General features: G+C 39.7%; 1 protein-coding gene across 2 annotated transcripts in view; it reads left to right on the top strand.

The window, feature by feature from the left end:
- Nucleotides 1–23,099, top strand: part of CASD1 (CAS1 domain containing 1) — a 41,636-nt gene that overhangs the window by 2,358 nt on the left and 16,179 nt on the right. The window contains exons 2-7 of one of the 2 annotated variants that reach the window (XM_052801777.1): nucleotides 7,979–8,075; nucleotides 8,765–8,885; nucleotides 10,419–10,463; nucleotides 12,763–12,825; nucleotides 14,150–14,194; nucleotides 17,190–17,313. In XM_052801777.1, coding sequence (XP_052657737.1) covers nucleotides 7,979–8,075; nucleotides 8,765–8,885; nucleotides 10,419–10,463; nucleotides 12,763–12,825; nucleotides 14,150–14,194; nucleotides 17,190–17,313 — 495 coding nt within the window. The remainder of the gene's footprint in view (nucleotides 1–7,978; nucleotides 8,076–8,764; nucleotides 8,886–10,418; nucleotides 10,464–12,762; nucleotides 12,826–14,149; nucleotides 14,195–17,189; nucleotides 17,314–23,099) is intronic. The other variant, XM_052801785.1, reaches the window with a different exon arrangement.

Below are 23,099 nucleotides of genomic sequence, written 5' to 3'. Positions count from 1 at the left end.
TGTGATTGTGTCATAACACAGAAAGTATCAACTGAAAAAATGAAATTAGCAGGCAATACATTTAAAATGATCAGAAGAAAGCACTTTTTTTCCATACAAGACATTTTGAAACACGTTGCCAATATTTTATACCAAAAATGCCCCAAAAAGGGTTATTCTGATTTGCAGAGGGTGGATGAGGTGGGGCTGCAAACATGCTGCACTTCTGGCTCAAAGTTGCCAGGCTGTGAAAGCTGGGCCCTGCCAAGGAAGGGATTGCTCTGTGTTTGTCGTGCTTTTATACTTTGTCTATGAGCATCTGTCGTTAGCTGCTGTCAGGAAGAGGAGAGCAGGCAAGACCAACTTTTTCAGGTGAACATATGTTCTGTCACAGTGGGGCAAACAAGAAATTTAACAATGAATTAACCACCCATGTGGGTACTGTCTCTCTTTCATAGATGTCCAGGAATATGGAGGAAATGAAAGAGAGCTGCATATGAACAAAAAGTGGTGAAATCTGTTTTGTGGGAAGGGTGAGGTTCCCCCCCCCCCCCAAAAAAAAAATTTTGGTCTTTAATATCTGAAGAAACTGATGACCTAAAGTTTGCATAAGTTGAAACAGCAATTGCCTGAATAACAGAGAAAATGAGATAGAAATTAGACATGTCATTCATGGAGTTAGACATGCCTGATGATACATACAAGATCCTGGTGTCCTGTAGGGCATATAAAAGGTGGCAAAGACCACAGTTGTCTTTGAAGAAAAATTATGTGGTAAGTCAAAATACTTTGTTATTTCATGTCCTCTATTATCCACAAAATCAGACTTTTACCACAGAAGCACATTGACAGCGTTGAGACCTCTAGCCTGTCCTACTGCAGTTTTTCCCTTGGACAGTTGAGCCAGAAGGAAAAAGCCACAAAAAATCTATATAACTGGACAGAGAACGGTACATGTAAAGAAGGTTTGTCAGTGAATCCTTCTTTCTGTGGGACAAGCATGGGTACACAAAGAGTGCTTGAGAGATAGTTATTTTTAAAACTTTTTTTTTTTTTTTTTTTTTGAGGAAGGCATTCTAAAAGTAATAAAGGCACATAAAGGCTGCTTCTTTCATACCGTTTCCTTTTTCTCACTACCCCTGGTTAGGAGTGAAAGTATTAATATATAGATATTCTATGTTTTCAGTGTGTCTGTACTTTTAAGATTCCAACTGAGTGGCAATTGGATGCTTTAACTTTTTGGTAGTTAGCCTAGTTTCTCTCGCTTGATTTAGAACCCCATGTTGTGCAGATTGCCATCTATTTTTCTTCTCCCGTTGCAATATTGAAAAGTTCACAAGGCATGAATTAAAGTTAAGAATATACATATGTTTTATACATAAGTGCTTGTTTTTATCTTGGCTTCCTTTGGGAGCTTTTGGATGATTGAGACTTTAGTTAGAACTCCTTTGTTTTGCCTGATTGTCTTTACATGTAAAGGTTTCAGCTAATTTTGGCCTTAGTCATGCAAATACATATTATAGATAGGAGCAGCCCAGTGCACTTCCCAGTAAAACTTGCCTGTGTTGCTGAAATCCGGAATAAAACTCCTTAACAACAATGAGAAGTTAAGAAGCAGGCACTCCTTCATTGCAGCGCTGGGCACACGGGGGATCGCTCCACCTATCGTGTGCACCTGTCTTGTCTAACAATACAGTTAAATACACACCTGTTATACATATTTACTAGATTTCCAAGCAAAATGTTAATTCCTTTTCAATGATTGGTCTTTTAATCATACCACCTTATTAATATTCTTATGTTAAAACAATCATTGGTCAATTTCACTTAACTCTACTGATTGGAATCCTCGATACTCAAATTGAGGTGGGAAGGGTAAGGGGGTTTCCAAGCAGCAAACTGGTGTCCATGACGGTTTCCTTAGTTTTTGAAACAAAACATAGAAAGACCAGTATCTTCCTGGTGAGGTTTCTATGGTTTGCTTATTTCAAACTTAACAATACTAAGGTTCCTATGGTCACACATAACACAGTTCCTAAAGTTTCTATGACTACATTTCAAACTTAACACTGCTATACATTATGCTTCACAATTTTCTACTTCTTAATCAAACCAAACTCTTATATATAATTGGATTTTAATTTCTTTATCAAAATATTTTCAACACCTGTATAAAAGTTACTTGTATGAAAAAATGCTGGACTGGGGTTGTGGAAAGTCAAATTCAATATCAGGGAGACTATCCTATTTAGGGGTCACCTACATTTTTTGCAAAACTTGAAGTGAATTAAGAGAAGTTAAGGACTGTCTTTAACTTGCATACAGCTTCTGTGAAGAGCTAAGTGGACTAAATGTTTATATACTATCTAGTGAAGTTAGTGCTGTGCATTTGTTAGTTATTATCATATTTCAAAAGTACAGTCCTAAACCTTGTTGGAAATAAGTTTTTACTTAAAATTTTGCGTTCTTAAACTCAGTCAGCACTGATAGATACTGCTTAAAACTACATTTTTATTTTGAATAACAGAGAACAACTGAATTTCCATTTCTTCGAAATAGTGTGCTCTTTAGACAAAGCATTGTGAAATATAGTCTGTTTTGGCTCTGAATGAAGACTTTGAGATTTCACAATTTCAATGGAAAAACCATGATTTTAAGGAATGATGAATTAGAATAATAAGCATAATAAAATTCAGAGAAATTATACTCTTTGTATAACTACACTGTAGTGTATCTAAGTGCAACATTTGATAAAAATAAAAGGTAGTATGTTGGAAGGATAATTTACACAAAGCACAAAGGAAGAGCTTAAAAAGAATGGTCTGTTTGTGTACAGAATGGCACTTAGATTTCTTTTTCACAGGTTTGGGGTTGGTTTTTTTTGTTGTTTATTTTTTTTTCTTTTAAGGTCTCATTAATGGTTAAGAAGAAGGTGTGGTATATTAAAATGCGAGTGGTTCTTTGGCTGCTGTATATTTCATCTCATAAGGAAGACTTTGGCATTTCTGGAGGCACTGTCTTGTTTGTAACCTCCAGTTTACTCTCTTGGCTGCTGTTTCAGTTTTGTTTTATTCTCCTCCCTCATCTTCCACCCAAAACTTCTACTATTATGTTTAAAGAAACACATCAGACATAAGTAGTGCTCCTAACAAGTTTCAGGAGCTTTCTAATATTGCTTGGGGAAATAGTAAGATACTCAGTATCTGGAGGTGGGAAAGAAGGCATAACTCCTTGGCCTAAAATGTCTATGTTTAAAACGTATATAATGTGTGATGTTTGGAATGTTATTTCAGTAAACATACTGTAGGATGGAGGATTGTTTTATTTGTGAGTAATTGATGGGAGTGCCATGGAGTGCAGAGCTACCAAGCTTAAGATATGGAACATGCTCTCCTGTGAAGAATTAGGAAACTGAGATTCTTCAGTCTTGAAAATTTGATTAAGGAAGAATTGGTAGTGGTCTACAAATCATGATAGACAGAAGTTCAAACTGTCTTTTCCTATGTGTCATGATTTAACCCCAGCCAGTAACTAGGCACCAGGCAGCCGCTCGCTCATTCCCCCCACACCCAGTGAGATGGGGAAGAGAATCAGAAAAAAAAGTAAAATTTGTGGGTTGAGTTAAGAATAGTTTAATAGAACAGAAAGGAAGAAAAAAATAATGATAATAATAATAAAATGACAGTAATAATAATAAAAGAATTGGAATATACAAAACAAGTGATGCACAATGCAGTTGTTCACCCCTCGCTGACTGATGCCCAGTTAGTTCCTAAGCAGCAATCTGCACCCAGGCCAACTGCCCCGAGTTTATATACTGGACATGACATCACATGGTATGGAATATCCCTTTGGCCAGTTTGAGTCAGCTGTCCTGGCCGTGTCCCCTCCCAACTTCTTGTGCCCCTCCAGCCTTCTTTCTGGCTGGGCATGAGAAGCTGAAAAATCCTTGGCTTAGTCTAAACACTACTTAGCAGCAACTGAAAACATCAGTGTGTTATCAACATTCTTCTCATACTGAACCCAAAACATAGCACTACACCAGCTACTAGGAAGAAAGTTAACTCTATCCCAGCTGAAACCAGGACACTATGGAAGAACTAAGTGCCAAGTAAATCTAGTAGAAACCATATTTAAAAGAAAGGCAGGTGATTCTTTGATCAGCAGCAGTGGATGTGGAACACTCTTGTAGAAGCATGCTGTGGATGCTAAAAATTTGAAGAGAAGACTGCATGACTTTGTCAGAAAGAAATCTGTGGAAGGTTCTACAGAATATGCAGAAACCACGTCCAGCTCAGGAGGTCCCTGGACTAAACATAGTTGGAAAAATATTAGACAAGAACATAATGTTTACTTGCCCTCTTTTTCATCGCAGAGCATCTGCTTATGGCCCCTGTTGAAGGCAGAATACCAGACTAGACTGACCATTGGTCTGACTGTGAATAACTGTCCTTATTTTCTTATGCATCTTCCTCAGGAAGTTAGTGGATTTCAGAAGGATTCTAATTAGTAGTGGGTTTTCTTTTACATAGTTCACTCTTACATCGCTCTGATATAGATCCTGATTTTCATCATCTGCATAGTGGAGGGTTTTGTAGCAGTAGCTGTAATAACTGGTAAGTCACCTATTCTTACAATCTGATCACAAGCAACATGAGTTTGATTATGTTTTTCATTATTTCTGACAGTTTCTTTTTATGCAACTTACTCAAAATGATAGTTCACATAAGTGTGTATGTTTCAGAATCAAGGAAATTATTTTGCTTGAAAGCCAAAGTATAAAACCAGGGTTTTATTTGAAATTATTAAGAAAAACTGAAACTATGGTCATTTTGAATTTATGATTTCTACTAGAAAGATAACCTGTCTAGCAAATCTGAGCTATGCCAACATATTTAAAAAGTAGGTAAAGATTCAGCTTTCCATGTCATCTGCTGTGTTCTGAGCTACTTCTGCAGAAGTTTTGGCAGCAGGATCGTCAGCTGTCTTATAAATAGCAATGGTTGAAAGAGGACCAGAAAGGCACTGATAATCTGCTTCTGCAAGATCTTTAATCTGTTCAGAAATGGCGCCGTACTGAATAATGAAACAGGCACAGACTGGAAAAAAAAAAAAGATGATGTTGCTGACCTGGAGTGACCTGCACTGGTTGAAAAATAGGAGAGTTACAGAGATTACTTTTCTGGAAACCTTTTGAGTTCAGCCTACATCTCTATGGTCTTAGCATACTTTCATGAAAGCTCCTTTAAATGTTCAGAAGCATGTGGCCCTCTGTGTCTGGCCATTTGCCACATCCCATTGCTGCTGTGCAGTAATTAATCAGTTTGACATGGACAGTGCATGTGCATAGCGATTAGGAAGGAAGTGTCAATTTGATTTGTGGTATCTCAAGGATTTGCTTGAGAGGTTACTGGTCAATTTGAAGGAATTCCTGAACGACCCTGGGGTGACAAATAGACTCTTATTGATGATGAAAATAGGAGCTTATCACCATATGTGTATATTTTATTTAAATTTTAAACACATTTTTCTTCCATATGTCAAGATCTGCCTGACCAAGAGCTCCCAAAACTGAGAGATAATGAGTAAAGAATGACAGTTTTAATAAAGCCAGTTTATCTTGTGTGTTAGGGGTATGTCATGTGGGTTGCTCATGGAGAGCCAACCCAAACCCAGAGCTATGACTCTGAGATGTTTATTCAGACCTTTTTCAAGACTGTTGTAATTCTTCATGTTATTCCAGCTATTTTAGTAGTCACAATGCAATAGCAGTGGTAAGTAATTGAAATTCCAGGAGAGAAAATAAGTTTGGTTGTTAGAGTTCATTTTGAAATGAGGGAATGAGGAGCCATAGGTTATGGTAAATACTACTACTTGACTGCGTTACTGTGAGTTTGCTTGGATAAATGAGCCAAGGAGTAACAATTACAATACAGTATGTTCTGCAAAGTACATTGCCTTTTTCTGATTTTCATGAAAACAGCTAGGAAGAGTTTCAGGGAGGAAGGTAGGGATAGAAGATGTCTTCAGCTGCCACCTCTTCCTTCCTCCAAGCTAATTTTATATTGCTTTTCAAGAAGCAGCATACATGAGCTGCATTGTCTGTACTTGTGTATCTGAAATGTTCTTCATGCATCCTAAGTAGGTATGAGAGCTAGAGTTTTGAAGTAAGAGAGAACTAAGAGGTTTGGGTGTCAGCTGTACTTCAAACATGTTTTGTTTAATGCTTTTTGTAGCGTTTTCCCAGTTTCATAGATGGGAACCTTACCTTTTGTTTTTCTGGGTGGATTGTGAAGGAACAGGCAGCTGAGTATCAGTTCACAAACTAGAGTAGCAACATCATTGCCAAGGTTAATGGAAGAGTTATCTGGAAACATCTGTGATCATGCAGGATTATAGAGATCCTAGTTCCATATTTGTTGGAAATACAGATATGTTTCCATCATCCAACTAATTATTAATGTTTTCTGAAGTTTATTACCCATAGGTCTAAAATGTTTATAGAAAAATTGTTTCAATATAGATATTATTGCCATTCTTCCCACTATTGGGAAATCATGGAAATAAGTAGTTTTCCCAATTATCCTATGTCCATCTCAAAAAAAAAAAAAAAAAAAAAAAAAGGGCCAAAAAAAGAGTTGATTCAGTGCATATGAGAATTAGTTAGTTTTCACTGTGATCTTAGGACCGTAACTTAGAATATGTTTTCTTATCAGAATGTTACACAGAAAGTCTTTCTTTATCTGGTATACCTTTTTTTTAATTATTTTTTTTTATTGATTGGACTGTGGTCTTATGGAATCCTTTGTTTAAGCACAAGGGAAGAGATACAATGGCTCTGTCTCTTTTTCCTAAAAGCTTTACTGTAGTACTGATCTTTGAGGACTGTGAGCTTGGGTCTCAGTAGACATCAGTGGTACCTTGTAAATTCCCATTCCTACAGACTCAGACTTCACACAACTTGCATCTCTTTCTGTTCACCTCGTCTAATTTACAGTTCTAGATAAAGCTTCAGATTTTCTTGTAATAATTGAAGTAGGAAGTCTGTCCCATTATAACGTGTGGCTCCCAACAGCCCTGAAAAGAAGTAGTACACAGAAAATGCCCTATTCTTTAGAATTAGTGCAAGTTTTGGTGGAGTAAAAGAGCAGTTGTCTGTTCAGTTTAATGAATTCAAGGTTTCACAGAAAGTGTTAATTACGGGATGTGGTACATTGTTTCTCCACAAGCTAGCACAGGTACCTGCCATTTCATTCACCACTGTTTCCCTGTTTGTCAGTGCTCTGAAATGCCAAGTATGACAAAAATGTTGGAGTGCAACTTCTCTTGCAGTGAATTGTGTTCAGTTGTGTTCAGTTATAAGGCAGCAGAATCTGACATGGAGTTTGCTGGAAGATAACAGTCACTGATTTCATAACTGGGGTATTTTATTTATATGAACTTAAGTGACCTGAAACATCACCACCAATTCTCATCTAAATGTTCTTTGTTTTGCATATTAACCCAGCCTGTAATTTCACCGATTCTAAGGCATCTGCTGTGTCTTAAGCAAGGAGATGTAATAGACTTTCTTGCAAATCTCATGTTGAGATTCATGTTCCATACAAGATGCTGTGTATGGTGATTCTGTGTAGAAGATTGTTATATTGAACTGTTCTTTAATTTCATGTAAGTGTATTCTGGATAGCAGATAGCACAGTGGATTGGCATCTTTTGGTGGAAGTGCCATTCTAGGTCACAAAATCTTTCTGACGCCAGAAATGGGATAACAAAAATTTTGTGGATAGAGGAGTGATTTACAGAGAGGTGTGGTATAGTAAGTGAGAAGGCAATTTGCAGAAATTTGTGCAAGGTGTTTTTGCAATAAGTTAGATTGGTTTACTACTATTGATTGTTTCGATTCCTGTGTTTCAAATATTGTCAATTTTTTTTAATAGCAATGGGGCTAGGTTTTAACTTTCATGTGTCTGAATTCTAATCTTAATATAACATTTTAAAGGTGGCGATACATGTGAGTATCTTCTGTCCAGTGGGAGATTTCTTGGAGAAAAAGTATGGCAACCCCACAGTTGTATGATGCATAAGTATAAAAATAGGTAAGGAAACACATGTCTTCTGCTCATCTGCCTAAAAAGGAGAGTCATTGTTTGACTGCAGCTGTAGTAATTGCAATGTCACCTATTTTTCACTTTATAGCTGATTCTTTAGGCTTTCAAAAATATGCAGCATTTATCAGAAGGAAGTCTTTTCCTTGTGCATTATCTGTGTGTCTACAGTGTTTACCATAGGTGTATTTGTGTATAAAAATACAAATAAATGTTGGTGATAGTAGTACTGATACGTGTTATGGAGAGCCACAAGATACTGCAAGAGACTGTGTAGCTTCATATGTCACTCAGATTGCTGAAAGGGAAAATACTGACCTTATGTGTAGAATTGCAAGTAAAAAAATCCCACATAAAATTACCAATCACTTTTTTTTTCACCTACTAGTAAGAGAACTTTATATTTTAGAATTATGTTGTATATTACCATTTTGAAACTACTATGTTTGTAGCACCACAGAATAGGAAAGCCTGCTTGGTGATTTGCCTAATTGTATTAGCATTTCTATGCAACTTACACTAAACTTTTTATTAATTCAGCATGTTCAAAAAAAGATTTACCATTCTTTAGAGCTGGATATAATGCTTAGAATTATCTATATTGCTCTGTAGATTTGCTAAAGACTTTTTCCTGAAACACAAATTTCCTGTAACATGAATGTTGCTGTTTTGTTTTACAGTGAAGCAAAAAATTGCCTCATAGACAAACATATTGTGTTTATAGGAGATTCTAGAATTCGACAGCTGTTCTATTCATTTATAAAACTCATAAATCCTCAAGTCAAAGAAGAAGGAAATAAGGTGAGTTAGTTTGTTTTGATGATGTTTTTGTTTCTTTCTTCCTAATTTACCTCATAACTCTTCTCTAAACCTCAAAAAAGTAAGAAATTATGCCATTTGCTGGCCTAGCCATCAGGAAGAAGAACCACAGAAAGGTCTTTTGGAGAAGAACAAGATTAGACCAAGATAATTATTTGGGTACAGATGAGATGATTGGGAATCTGAGAAGTGAACTAGGAAGCTCAAGAGAAAGCTTGTGGCAGTCTGGGAATAAAATAATGAAGCTGACTTGTCCCATAGCAACTTACACTTCATATTTGGTTTCTTGATGAGAAAATGATTGCTCCTTTGTGTGTTTTTAAATAGTAGTAATCCATGGGTTATAATTTGTCACTTTAAATGTCAGTTAAATTGCTGATCTAATCTGTTCATAAAAATCCTTGGGGCAATGACAGATTTCCAGGTCTAACTCGAAGCTGAAACTAAAAATAGCTTCTGGTCTTACCTTCCTTTTGATTGCTGCAGAAGAGCTGTCTGAGTTTTGTAAGGTGAAGAATGTAAACTGCAGCTTGCTCAGTAGAAGCAGTAAGAAAGGATTTAGCTGTATCATTTGTTGAACAGAATATTCATTTCTTTTGCTATATCATGCTTCTTAGGCATATCCGTTCGTGGATGTATGTACATATGTGAGGGAGAAGACACATTTCATTTTCAATTGTACATCAGATTTGTCAATTATTTAGTAATTCTGTCATTTAGAAGTCCAAGCTGGCAGCTTGTCCAGCAGACAGCATGCAGTCACTTTCACTTGTCAAAACAAGATGTTTGATTGATCGAATAACTGTGATTTTCCTAGTCTGTTGGTTAGGTCACAGTTGCTGCCCAAAAGTAGTGGTGAGATGATAGAGTACTATAATTGATTTTGAGTTGAGAGGTGTCTTTTGTCAAGTATGTATGAAATCAAGATCTCCGTTTGTGGAAGAGAAATACACTTGTTCTTTTGGACCAGGATTGAAAATAATACTGTATTTAGTAATATTTTAAAGGAGGATTGTGTATGCAGTATCTGACTGCTTCCTTTCTGATTTCTTACAGTCTCACTCAGCAAATTTAATAATGCATTCCAGACTTGCCTGAGATTATTTTCTTTTATTCTTTAATTAAAACTGTCGGTTGTTTTGTGCAAAGAAGATGGGCAGATGAAAAGGAAGGCTAGGGCAACGGAAGTGTAAGAAAAGAAAGATAAAAAAAGTCTAAGTTTTTCTCATTTTGGAAGGCTAAATTTAGGAAAATATTTTATACCTTTGTAACAGTGAACAGAAAGCATTTCAGACTTCTTTTCTTCCAGGAAAAATAACCCTTTCTGCAAGTAGCTTGTTTTTCAAGAAAGTAACATAAGCATTTTGCATGAGTATACTGACAAGTTTATACAAGAAAAATCCTTTCTACTAAAGATAAACCTTTGGGTGAGGGCAAATTAACATATGAATGTAAATATTTTTGTTTCATTCTGAAAGTTTGTGTTTTGTTTTATTGTTTTGGTTTTTTTGACAGCATGGAAATATCCCCTTTGAAGATAAATCTGCTTCAATTAAAGTGGTAAGGTTTTATCTAGCATTAAATTGCAAGTCATAATCATATTATTATTTCATACAATGTAATCCAAATTGCAGTCAAAGCTCGATTTTTCAAATTTCCACAATTGCTGTAAAAGTAGAAAAAAGCTTTAGACCATTAACATTCTTTACAAATTTTCCACAAAATATATCAGAGTGTATCTTAAAATACTATGTTTTGAATAAGATTCTTCGAGAGACTTTGGCTTTGAGTACTTGTATTCTGTGTTAGCTTTGGGCATAAGCTCTGGAAGTGTGTATAATTTTTCTTTTTGTCAGATCTTATAACTTGACCTTCCCAAGAATAGCTTTTGCCAGGAAGTTTACTCTTCCACTGCTGTAAGAATATGTATCTGGGGCTAACTTACTTGGAGTGGTAATTGTCATAATTGCTACTGAGCTCTCTATGCTATCCCAACAAGTATTCTTTGCACTGTTTTCGCATGGAGGAATAACCACATTGTTGATTATAATGTGGATACTTAAAAAAAGAAAACAAAGTACTTGAGGGTAGGTTTTATGAAGGACTCTGTTCTCCTCTGCCCTGGCAATGGAAATGGTGTCCTCAATAGCTTTCTTTGCTTCCCATGACAGCTGTCAGCAGCGCTGGGATTCTGCTAGTCATGTATTTGTTTATGCCCTGGAGACAACTCATTCTCTGTTCATGAGAACCAAAGCAGCAGTGTGTTTGCTGAGTTGCCTGCAAGCGAGTTTTCAGTACCTGTTTGTGTACCTGGTTAAGATTTAGGCTACAGAATAACATTTTAGGGTGTGAGCCCATGGCAATTTAAGCCTATGCTGTCATGCTCTGTTGCCCTTCACAGTATGTTCCTGTGTTTGCGCTGTAACTAAGCTGGTACAGCTGTGGAATGGGCTGTTTTAGGAGTTGATTCAGCCAAAAAATTACCTTGTAGGATTCCTTTTTGGTCACGTCTGGTGTGGCTCATCATATGGTTATCTGAGTGCTGGAAAAGGGGGGGTAGAACACCAGGCAGGACAAAGGGGCCGATGCAATGTGATTTATGATGGCGTAGCCTGACACAGAACTGCATCTTCAAGACTCCTTGAGCCTTGGTAGGTGTCTAACCACCAAGATTTGAGAGGGCAGGTTTGGGCTTTTGGGAGATGCCTAGGTAGTTACGAATATATTCCTAGTCTGCTGCTTCCTTGTTTTGATGCTGTATTGCTGTTGATATTATTGGCATGGTAGCTGAATTTTCACATTCAGAATGTCTGTGACCCAGTAATCTAAATGTGGAAATACTTGACCAACAAAAGAGAAAGTCACTGGGAACAAATGGAGAGTTTAATTTTGCCCTTTCTAGTTATCATACTGATCCTTCTGTCCTTCAGCCACTGCAGAGGGCTATGTGATCACTCACACCTGCCAAACAGTTAATTGACAGTACTCAAGTGAACTACCAAAATCTTTAGGTCTGTGCCAGTGGAGGATAGAGATTTCCTCTCTGCTGGTAGTGTTTCTGCATTCCGCATTATAAAGTTTCCTCGCAATACTTTCTGCATATGTAATCCCCACCATTTCACTTTAATATGTATTTGTAGTCTACTCAATAGTTCTGCACCTGAGGAGTAACTAGATGCTAGGAAGTCATGGCTTTACCTGAGAGACATAATAGCACTAGGCAAAGTCTAGACTGTCCTTCTAGATGAAGGTTGGGCACTACTCCTGACATCTAAAAAAATGTCAGTAGGTAATGCATTTAATGGCCATTGCACTATTAGATTTAAACAGCTGATAACTTATGAAGTTGTAAAGTAAATTGTTAGGTTTTCTTTTTGTTTGAAAATTATGATCAATTATATTAAGTTCTGGAACAAAGAAAACCTTTTGGTAAAAACTGTGGGAAATAGAGCAAAAAAGTAAGTTCTAATAAATAAGTTATAGATGTGAGCTTGGTTTTATCCCTGGTCACGTTGGAAACCCAAGGACATCCCATTTGGCAGAAACTAAAAAATTACCTTCTTCGTGAAATCCCAACTCCTGAACTACAAATGAAAACTTCTTCTTTTTTCATGGGGGCAAAGTTTTGTGTTGGTTTTTTTTTTTTTCCTCTGTTTTTTTTCTTTCCTCTTCTTTCTGTTTTCCATGCTAGAGTGAGATGTCAGGCTTTTCATGCTAACTATAAAGGAAATCTCACTTTGAGCCCAGTGTTTTTCCTTCACAGTTGAATTTATGGCAATTAGTTTGGTTTTCTGAATTTTTGTTATTGGTCTACTGCTCATCATTAAGCTTACAGAGTAAATCTGCATTTATTTTACAGGATTTCCTGTGGTATCCAGAAGTTAATGGCTCTATGAGGCAACGTATCAAATCTTGGACTGAGGTTTGTCTTAAAAAACTGTTTATTTTAGGAAAATAGAGCATCTGACTGAGGACTACTACCTTTCTTTTTTTCATACACACAACTGTAATTACTAGGAGTCCAGCAACTGCAGCATATCGCATACATTCAGTTAGTTATGTACCAGAGACCTGAAATTTGACATCAGAATAGTGAAAGGGGGATGTTTACTGGTATATATGTTTCTGGGCATCTCCTGGTCTCCCCAGGATGGCTTCCCTTGGGCCAAAAAAACCCCAAACCAAACCAGAAAAACCCTATTTCCTAGGAGCAGGTTGATTCATCCTATTAAGAGCTGAAAGGATTTTACTCTGATTTGGTGTTTTGCTTCCTCTGTGTCTGCGATGGCTCCACCTTCATGTGACCAAACATTTTTGATCCTTATGGGTCCCTTCCAACTTGAGATATGCTATGATTCTATATTTAACGTTAATTTGAGTGTTCCAAACTGAAGGACAAAGGCAATTTGGAAAGTCAAGAATGCCTTGATTTTTTTTGTTTTTCAATATTTCCCTGAAGTTACATAGTAATTTTACGTTACAGTTATGATACAGTTTGTCATGTTATTCAGCATAAAATTATGTGTGTAATTCTGATAAGGAGTAATATGTTTACAGATTGGCAACTAAATTTTTCATGCTTCTTCCTTTGTTGACCTTTAAATAGCCTGGAGTTATTTAGTAATGTCCCCCGGTGATTCTTCTGCTACCCTATTGGTCATTCTTGCACAACACCTTCCATAAAGATAGGGAAAGTTATCATTTGTTTTTCTGTGATTACTACAAAAAAATGAGAGCTGCTAAACACTTGCTGTGCCAAGGCAAAACTTGTACTGAGGTGGTCAGCACTGTTTGTTTCCTTGTACTCTTCTGTTTGAGTACATATTCTGTTCCTTGTCCTAGACATAACTTTCAGACCTCTGGGGCAACAACTTTCTGTTCTGTCATGTCAGTACAACAGCTCAAAGACATGTTTGACAATGCTGAGAGACACTAAGGGAAAAAGTACTTCAGTAGTGTGATCTACAGTTTACTTGACCTTAGGAGAAGATGTTTAGATGGCTTGTAAAGAGAACTTATGCTGCTAAATTGATAATGTTTGTATACTTTGCACTTTTGCAGATTCTGTTATGTGAAAATTCTGGTATATCACAAGTTGATGTTCTCTGTAATATATCTGCAATCTATTCTTTTGTAACCATTGGACGAGTCACAGTTAATTAAGATACGAGTCTTAATTAACCTGCTCAGTATAATAACAATTTGTGAATATGTTAAAACTAATTTCTCTTTCCTTTGTTTCTTAGGGTTCTGTGGCAAAACCTCATATAATTGTAGCAGGAGCTGCCACGGTAAGTTATACATCTATGGGGCATTTTAGTAAAGAAAGAAGTTCTAGTAGCATGATTTTTATGCTTTCAAGTTGGTTACATGACAAAGTTGTTAAACCCAATTTATAATAAAAAAATGTACTCTCAGTGAATTTGTTATTAAAACAAGTAGTTCTAAAATATCAGGTATATTTTATTATAGCTGTGCAATGTACAGTACTTGCTTTTTGGCAGCAGTACTTGTTGATAAGCGTTGATTAGTTTGAACCTAGCTAATAAAGTAGCTTTGTTAAAAGCAGATTATTCATTTAAAAAGTTAAGTAAAAGTACTTGCATACTAACTAAGATGCATTTTTAATAAACTCTTTTCAGTCACAAAATACTGCTTTTGAGCATGGCGCAATCTGGAATGCTCTTTTTGTGCGCACATATTGCTTTTAGACTTATATGGGCAAACCCCTGAATTTTACATGAACGATTCAACAACCAAAGAGATTGTGCTTCCTGCATCTTGTTCCACTGGAAGTTTCCACCACTGCTATGGGCAGCAGCGTCACAGAAAACAGGGCTGACAAGGACCTGAAGAGGTCTCCTAACCCATCAGTTTGCCACAAAGCAGGATCAGTTATACCTGTGTTGCACTTGACAAGAGTCAACCAATTCTTTAAAACTTCCAGGGGTGGAATACAACAGCCCCCACCTAAGTAGTCTATTCCAGTAGTTGGCTGGTACTGGGAGTCAAGAGTCGAACAGCTGCTTATGTCATTAATTCCACATTTAATGTCCTTTACTTCCAAATAATTTGGAACTGGAATTTGAAAGGAATTAACTGTTACAATTTCATACCAACTCAAATGTAGAGAGGGAAAAATGTGTTCCTTTTTAAACAAAATCCTTTGAAAGCAGTTTGGTTTAGAGACAGTCCAGGCATTCTACCAATCTGGAAGCTCCTGGGCATGTCAATCTAGGGTGAATTCCACCAATTTTAGGGGAAGGTCATATATGTATGCAGACCTCTACACATTTCCTGAGGGATCAGAAATCCTCTGTTTCCTTACAGGTGAACCCCCTAAGTTCTCTTCCTCTGTAGGATCCACATAAATATTTGAGCTTTAGGAATCTTAGTAAGCCTAGAATATCTCTGCTCAGTCTGAGAATCTAGCATGTCTTACTAGCATGAGTCATTGTATTTCACACAGAAAATGCCATTATATACGGATAGTGTTTTGGCATGCAGAAGGTCAGGTTGCAAAACTACAGAACTCTTAGCTAAATAGGTTTTTTTACTGATATATATACATTAGCCATAGCTTGTCCTTTATGGACAGCAGGAGATACGAACCAACAATATGCATGTGATGCTCAGCTCTTTATAACACCGATACATTTACACAAAACATTAATAGCGATACCTAGAGTTGGCCAAAGATGAACATCCCCTATTTTAAGGGACTTGCAGAAGAATAAAGTGCTTCAAAAATCTGGCGCATCAGCGACATTACCGTGGATAGCACTAGTGTGGTAGCCTGCTACTAGATTAAAATGGTGTGTGCCCTTGGACTTGTCAGCATTTTGAAACTTGCCTGTATCTTTAACTTAGCTCTTGATTTGGTCATGCTGCTTTGGTCTGGACATGTCTGTCTTAAGATGTCAACTGCGTAACAGTTTATAAATAGGTGTAAAGTCTCATAAGCTGGAGAAGCTCCAGCTAGTACAAAACTCAGTTGCTTGTTTATTTGGGGAAGAGGAGATGCTCTGAGAATGTCACTACAGTGCTCTTCTCCTTGGTTCCTGACTTCCTGTTGAATAGAATATGCTTCTTAAAATGTCTGTCTAAATACTGTAGGTATTTCACGAGTAAAGATTTAGCTACTGGGAGAAACTGCTTTTTTTCCACAGTGTGAGTTCTCAGAGCAGCTGCATGTTACTTGGTTTCATGAACTATTCATTTATCTTCAGTAATATTCTCAGGAAGTGGATTAACCAGTGTACTTGGCTTACATCAAAATTTTTATGTCGACATTTAGAAATAACTGGAGATTTCACTATATTCAGGATAATTTTTTTTTATATAGATTTTTACTAAATCAGTATAGATACAGTAATACTTTAAAAAAAATGCTAAATCTATTTTTCCTACAGTGTGGGAAATTCTCTTCAGAAGTTAGGAGAAATTCTTGGGTGGCTATAGAATAGAATCATAGAATAGTTTGGGTTGGAAGGGACCTTTAAAGGTCATCTAGTCCAAGCCCCCTGCCATGGGCAGGCACATCTTCAACTAGATGAGGTTACTCAGAGCCCCGTCCAACCTAACCTTGAATGTTACCAGGGATGGGGCATCTACCACCTCTCTGGGCAACCTGTTCCAGTGTTTCACCACCCTCATAAAAAATTTCTTCCTTATATCTAGCCTAAATCTACCTTTTTTTAGTTTAAAACCATTACCCCTTGTGCTATCACAACAGGCCCTGCTATAGCATTCTCCCAATCATTACATGTAGAAAATTAAATCAGAAATTAAGATGGCTCTATTTCTTTTCTTTTTTTTTCTTTTTTTCTTTGTGGATGTCTGCAAAACAGATGGAAATATTGGATCTCAATACCACCGTCAAGTTTTGCTTGCACACATCTCTTGCTGTGGTCAGTTTTCCTAGAGTAAAGTGGACTGTATTGGCCATGATTTTTATATAATGTGACTGGCTTTGCTACTTCATCATTGTTCAAAGTCAAGGGGCTTTTAATTAAAACACTTTGCATCATTTAATTTATGAAAAATCAAATATACGTCAAGTTGAATATTATATACTCCACATTTAAATGGTCTGTTTGAATGTAATTATCTGTCTAGACAGCTGATTGGTCCAAAAGAAAATTTTTAGCACTTTAAAAGCAAAGACTAAAGAAATAATCTAGCTTTATAGAGACAACAAAAAATAGCTACAAACAGAGCAATGGAATCAGTTAATTAAGTGTCCTCAGACATACAGGTTCTGAATCTCTTTCTTTATTTCTCCAGTGGTCTATCAAGATTCACAATGGCAGCAATGAAGCCCTCACACAATATAAAATCAATATCACTTCAATTGCGCCTCTTTTGGAAAAGTTAGCAAAAAGTAGTGATGTTTACTGGGTCTTACAAGGTAAAGTAACGAACAGTAGGTAAGAATTTGTACTGTCACTGTCTGTTGAATCTTTATCTTGTGGGATGTGGAAAACTTAGTACATACTGCTTACTTGCGGAGTAAGAAGGGTGCTGGTTCAATTCCAATCTGGCCTTTCTTGCAACCTGTCGTGGTTTAACCCCAGCCAGCAACTAAACACCATGCAGCCACTCGCTCACTCCCCCCCCCCCCCAGTGGGACGGGGGAGAAAATCGGGAAAAGAAGCAAAACCCGTGGGTTGAGATAAGAACGGTTTAATAGAACAGAAAAGAAGAAACTAATAATGATAATGATAACACTAATAAAATGACAACAGTAATAATGAAAGGATTGGAATGTACAAATGATGCGCAGTGCAATTGCTCACCACCTGCCGACCGACACCCAGCCAGTCCCCGAGCGGCGATTCCCTGTCCCCACTTCCCCGTTCCTATACTAGATGGGACGTCACATGGTATGGAATACACCGTTGGCCAGTTTGGGTCAGCTGCCCTGGCTGTGTCCTGTGCCAACTTCTTGTGCCCCTCCAGCTTTCTCGCTGGCTGGGCATGAGAAGCTGAAAAATCCTTGACATTAGTCTAAACACTACTGAGCAACAACTGAAAACATCAGTGTTATCAACATTCTTTGCATACTGAACTCAAAACATAGCACGGTACCAGCTACTAGGAAGACAGTTAACTCTATCCCAGCTGAAACTAGGACAGTATCCACCCCTTATTCTATACCATTGACGTCATGCACAGTTCCCATACCTTTAGTTACATCCTGATCAATCATCATCACCTTTCCATCCCTTTAAGACATATGAACAATGAGATAGATAGATATATATATATGTATACACACACAGAGATATCATTCCTTTAGTTCATGGGTCACGTTCATAAAATGTTCATTGAGTTCATTTAGTTTCCAACTCTGGGCTCCATCTGTCACACCAGTCTTTCTGGGCAGGAGGGATGGTGCAAAGTCCTCTCAGTCGGTAGAGCAGAATTGGGCTTCAGTGCGGTGTGACAAGCAGGTGACATTTGGTGCAGCAGGAGGATGGTGTGCACCGTTGGATTGTTGCATGCTGGAGTCAGTTCTGGTTCCATCACTACTGCGCTTTGCTCAGTTTTATCACAGTTCTTTTCTTGCTTGATCTAAGTGATTCTTACTATAGTACTATGGATATAGCATATAACAATTATAGTAAGGATAACATACAGTAGCAGGGTTATATAGCAACTAATATACAGTTTAATTCTGGCTATTCTCACCTAAAATTAAATCCCCTTGAGGCACACATCGGACTTCCCCATCTTTTCGCATCACCCACCAAGTGCACCCAGGCCCTTGAGCAAAAGCAATCCCACGAATGGGTTTACCTTTGCCTGAGGCAGGAGTAACCCAGACTGTCTTCCCTAACATATTTGTTATATGCACTACAGGGACTTTATCCCCTTCTACAGTATGTAAAAATTCTGACTGGGCAGGGCCACCCCGATTGGCAGATCCTCTGGTGTTGACTAACCAGGTGGCTTTTGCTAAATGTGTATCCCAATGTTTGAAAGTTCCACCCCCCATTGCTCTCAATGTAGTCTTTAACAGTCCATTGTATCGCTCAATTTTCCCAGAGGCTGGTGCATGATAGGGGATATGATACACCCACTCAATGCCATGCTCTTTGGCCCAGGTGTCTATGAGCTTGTTTCGGAAATGAGTCCTGTTGTCTGCCTCAATTCGTTCTGGGGTGCCATGTCGCCACAAGACTTGCTTTTCTAGGCCCAGGATAGTGTTCCGGGCAGTGGCATGGGGTACAGAATATGTTTCCAACCATCCAGTGGTTGCTTCCACCATCGTGAGCACATAGCGCTTGCCTTGGCGAGTTTGTGGGAGTGTGATATAGTCAATCTGCCAGGCTTCCCCATATTTATATTTCAGCCATCGCCCTCCATACCACAGGGGCTTTAACCGCTTGGCTTGCTTAATTGCAGCACATGTTTCACATTCATGGATAACCTGTGCAATAGTGTCCATGGTCAAGTCCACACCTCGATCACGAGCCCATCTATATGTTGCATCTCTTCCCTGATGGCCTGAAACATCATCGGCCCACCGAGCCATAAATAGTTCACCCTTATGTTGCCAGTCCAGGTCCACCTGAGCCACTTCAATCTTGGCAGCCTGATCCACCTGTTGGTTGTTTTGATGTTCTTCAGTGGCCCGACTCTTGGGTATGTGAGCATCTACATGACGTACTTTTACAACCAGATTCTCTAGCCGGGATGCAATATCTTGCCACAGTGCAGCAGCCCAAATGGGTTTACCTCTGCGCTGCCAGTTGCTCTGCTTCCATTGCTGTAGCCACCCCCATAGGGCATTTGCCACCATCCATGAGTCAGTATAGAGATAGAGTGCTGGCCACTTTTCTCTTTCAGCAATATCTAATGCTAGCTGGATGGCTTTCACCTCTGCAAACTGACTCGATTCACCTTCTCCTTCAGCAGTTTCTGCAACTTGTCGTGTAGGACTCCATACAGCAGCTTTCCACCTCCGATGCTTTCCCACGATGCGACAGGACCCATCAGTGAACAGGGCATATTGCCTCTCATTTTCTGGCAGTTTATTATACAGCGGGGCCTCTTCAGCACGTGCCACCTCCTCCTCTGGCGACATTCCAAAACCTTTGCCTTCTGGCCAGTCCGTGATCACTTCCACAATTCCTGGGCAACTGGGGTTTCCTATGCGAGCCCGTTGTGTGATCAGTGCAATCCACTTACTCCACGTGGCATCAGTCGCGTGATGTGTAGAGGAGACCCTCCCTTTGAACATCCAGCCCATCACTGGCAGTCGGGGTGCTAAGAGGAGCTGTGTTTCAGTACCAACCACTTCTGAGGCAGCTTGAACTCCTTCATATGCTGCCAATATTTCTTTTTCAGTTGGAGTATAGCGAGCTTCGGATCCTCGATATCCTCGACTCCAAAACCCCAGGGGTCGGCCTCGGGTCTCCCCAGGTGCTTTCTGCCAGAGGCTCCAGGTAGGGCCATTCTCCCCAGCTGCAGTATAGAGCACATTTTTAACATCTTGTCCTGCCCGGACTGGTCCAAGGGCTACTGCGTGAACAATCTCCCGTTTAATTTGTTCAAAGGCTTGTTGTTGCTCAGGGCCCCATTTAAAATCATTCTTCTTTCGGGTCACTTGATAGAGAGGGCTTACAATCAGACTGTAATTTGGAATATGCATTCTCCAAAACCCCACGACACCTAAGAAGGCCTGTGTTTCCTTTTTATTAGTTGGTGGAGACATAGCTGCTATTTTGTTAATCACGTCCATTGGGATCTGACGACGTCCATCTTGCCATTTTATTCCTAAAAACTTGATCTCCCGTGCAGGTCCCTTGACCTTACTTTCTTTTATGGCAAAACCGGCTTTCAGAAGGATTTGGATTATTTTCTTCCCTTTCTCAAAGACTTCTTCTGCCGTGTTGCCCCATACGATGATGTCATCAATGTATTGCAGGTGTTCTGGAGCTTCACCTTTTTCCAGTGCAGCCTGGATCAGTCCATGGCAAATAGTGGGGCTGTGTTTCCACCCCTGGGGCAATCGATTCCAAGTGTACTGGACACCCCTCCAAGTAAAGGCAAATTGTGGACGACACTCTGCTGCCAGAGGGATTGAGAAAAACGCATTAGCAATGTCAATTGTAGCATACCACTTGGCTGCCTTTGACTCTAGTTTGTATTGAAGTTCTAGCATGTCTGGAACGGCAGCACTCAGCGGTGGCGTAACTTCATTCAGGCCACGATAGTCAACTGTTAGTCTCCACTCCCCATTAGACTTTCGCACGGGCCATATGGGACTATTAAAGGGTGAGCGAGTTTTGCTGATCACTCCTTGGCTCTCCAGTTGGCGAATCAACTTGTGGATGGGAATCAGAGAGTCTCGGTTGGTGCGATATTGGCGCCGGTGCACCATCGTGGTAGCAATTGGTACTTGTTGTTCTTCAACCCTCAGCAACCCCACAATCGAAGGGTCTTGAGAGAGACCAGGCAGGGTAGACAGCTGTTCCGTGCCCTCCATCTCCAAGGCAGCTATACCAAAAGCCCATCGATACCCCTTTGGGTCCTTAAAATACCCTCTCCTGAGATAGTCTATGCCAAGGATGCACAGAGCCTCTGGACCAGTCACAAAGGGGTGTTTCTGCCATTCATTCCCAGTTAGGCTTACTTCAGCTTCCTATACAGTTAACTCTTGGGATCCCCCTGTCACACCAGAAATACAAATGGGTTCTGCCCCTTTATAACTTGATGGCATTAGAGTACACTGTGCGCCGGTGTCTACTAGAGCCTTATACTCCTGTGGGTCTAACGTGCCAGGCCATCGAATCCACAGTCCAATAGACCTGGTTATCCCTTTCCTCCACCTGGCTGGAGGCAGGGCCCCTCTAATTCTGGTCAGAGTATCCAGTATTCACTTCTCGTAAAATTGGCTCAGAATTCCCTTCAAGAGGATCAGAAATAAGATCAGCCCTTCTACTCTGTTTGGAAACCGGAGCGGCATTTTTCCTGGTAGAATCCCCTTTTGTGGTGTTTTTTCCTCGCAGCTCACGTACCTGTGCATTTAGGACCAAGGTAGGTTTTCCATCCCATTTCCTCATGTCCTCTCCATGATCACATAAGTAAAACCACAGGGCACCTCGCAGTGTGTACCTTCTATATTCTCTCTCTTGGGCAGAGGAGTGCTCACTCCTAATAGCTGAGACATTGGTGCTTACAGGTGGGCAATAGGACATCTCCTCTTTGAATTGCTGGAAATCCTCGGACAGCTTCTCCACAGCCGAAATGCAGGCTTGTAGGGAGGAGGAGAGATTTTCTTCGTATTGACGGAGTTGGCGAGCCACTTCATCCACTGTCGGTGCCTCTTCGTCTTTCCAGGTCATTATTGCCAGTGAGTTGGCATAGGACGATGGTGCGCTCCGTACAAACTTCCGCCACATGGGTCGTGTGCATTGGACTTCGTCTGGATCTTTGGGTAATTGTGGGTTGTCCGGATCATGATGAATTGTCTCTAGCACAGCTAATTCCCTCAGATATTGGATACCTTTTTCCATGGTTGTCCACTTGCTTGATTGACATATAACATCTTCCTTAAAGGGGTACCTTTCCTTCACACTTGACAGGAGTCGCCTCCAGAGGCTGATAGCTTGTGTCCCTCTTCCAATTGCCTTGTCAATGCCACCTTCCCTGGCAAGCGATCCCAGCTGCTTGGCTTCCCTACCTTCTAATTCCAAGCTATTAGCCCCATTGTCCCAGCATCAGAGGAGCCAGGTGATAATATGCTCACCTATACGGCAGCCAAAATCTTTTCGCATATCCCGCAGCTCACTCAAGGATAGGGACCGAGTTATTACCTCTGGTTCTGTCTCTTCCTCCTGTTCCCGTGATGACCCTGGTTCGCCTTCATCCTTCGCTAAGCGAACTGATTTTTTTGTGTATTTCTTTTTATGTACGGGGGCAACTGATACTGGTGCAGGTTGGTCCGCTGGTTCAGTTGCAGTACCGCTCGCCGGGTCTTGGATAACCGCAGTGTCTGTTGCCAGGGTTTGGGTAGCTGCTGTGCTCATTGCTGGGGCTGGAGGGACCTCAGTGCCCGTTGCCGAGGTTTGGGTAGCTGCCATGCTCATTGCCGAGGCTGGAGGGGCTGCAGTGCCTGTCGCTGAGGTTTGGGTAGCCACAGTGCTCGTCGCCGGGGCTGGAGGGGCCGCAGTGCCCATTGCCGAG

The sequence above is a fragment of the Harpia harpyja genome, chromosome 1 (assembly GCF_026419915.1).
Source record: "Harpia harpyja isolate bHarHar1 chromosome 1, bHarHar1 primary haplotype, whole genome shotgun sequence".
NCBI classification, from domain to species: domain Eukaryota; kingdom Metazoa; phylum Chordata; class Aves; order Accipitriformes; family Accipitridae; genus Harpia; species Harpia harpyja.
Note: the sequence above shows the minus strand (reverse complement) of the source record. Positions and strands in the feature narration are given on the sequence as shown.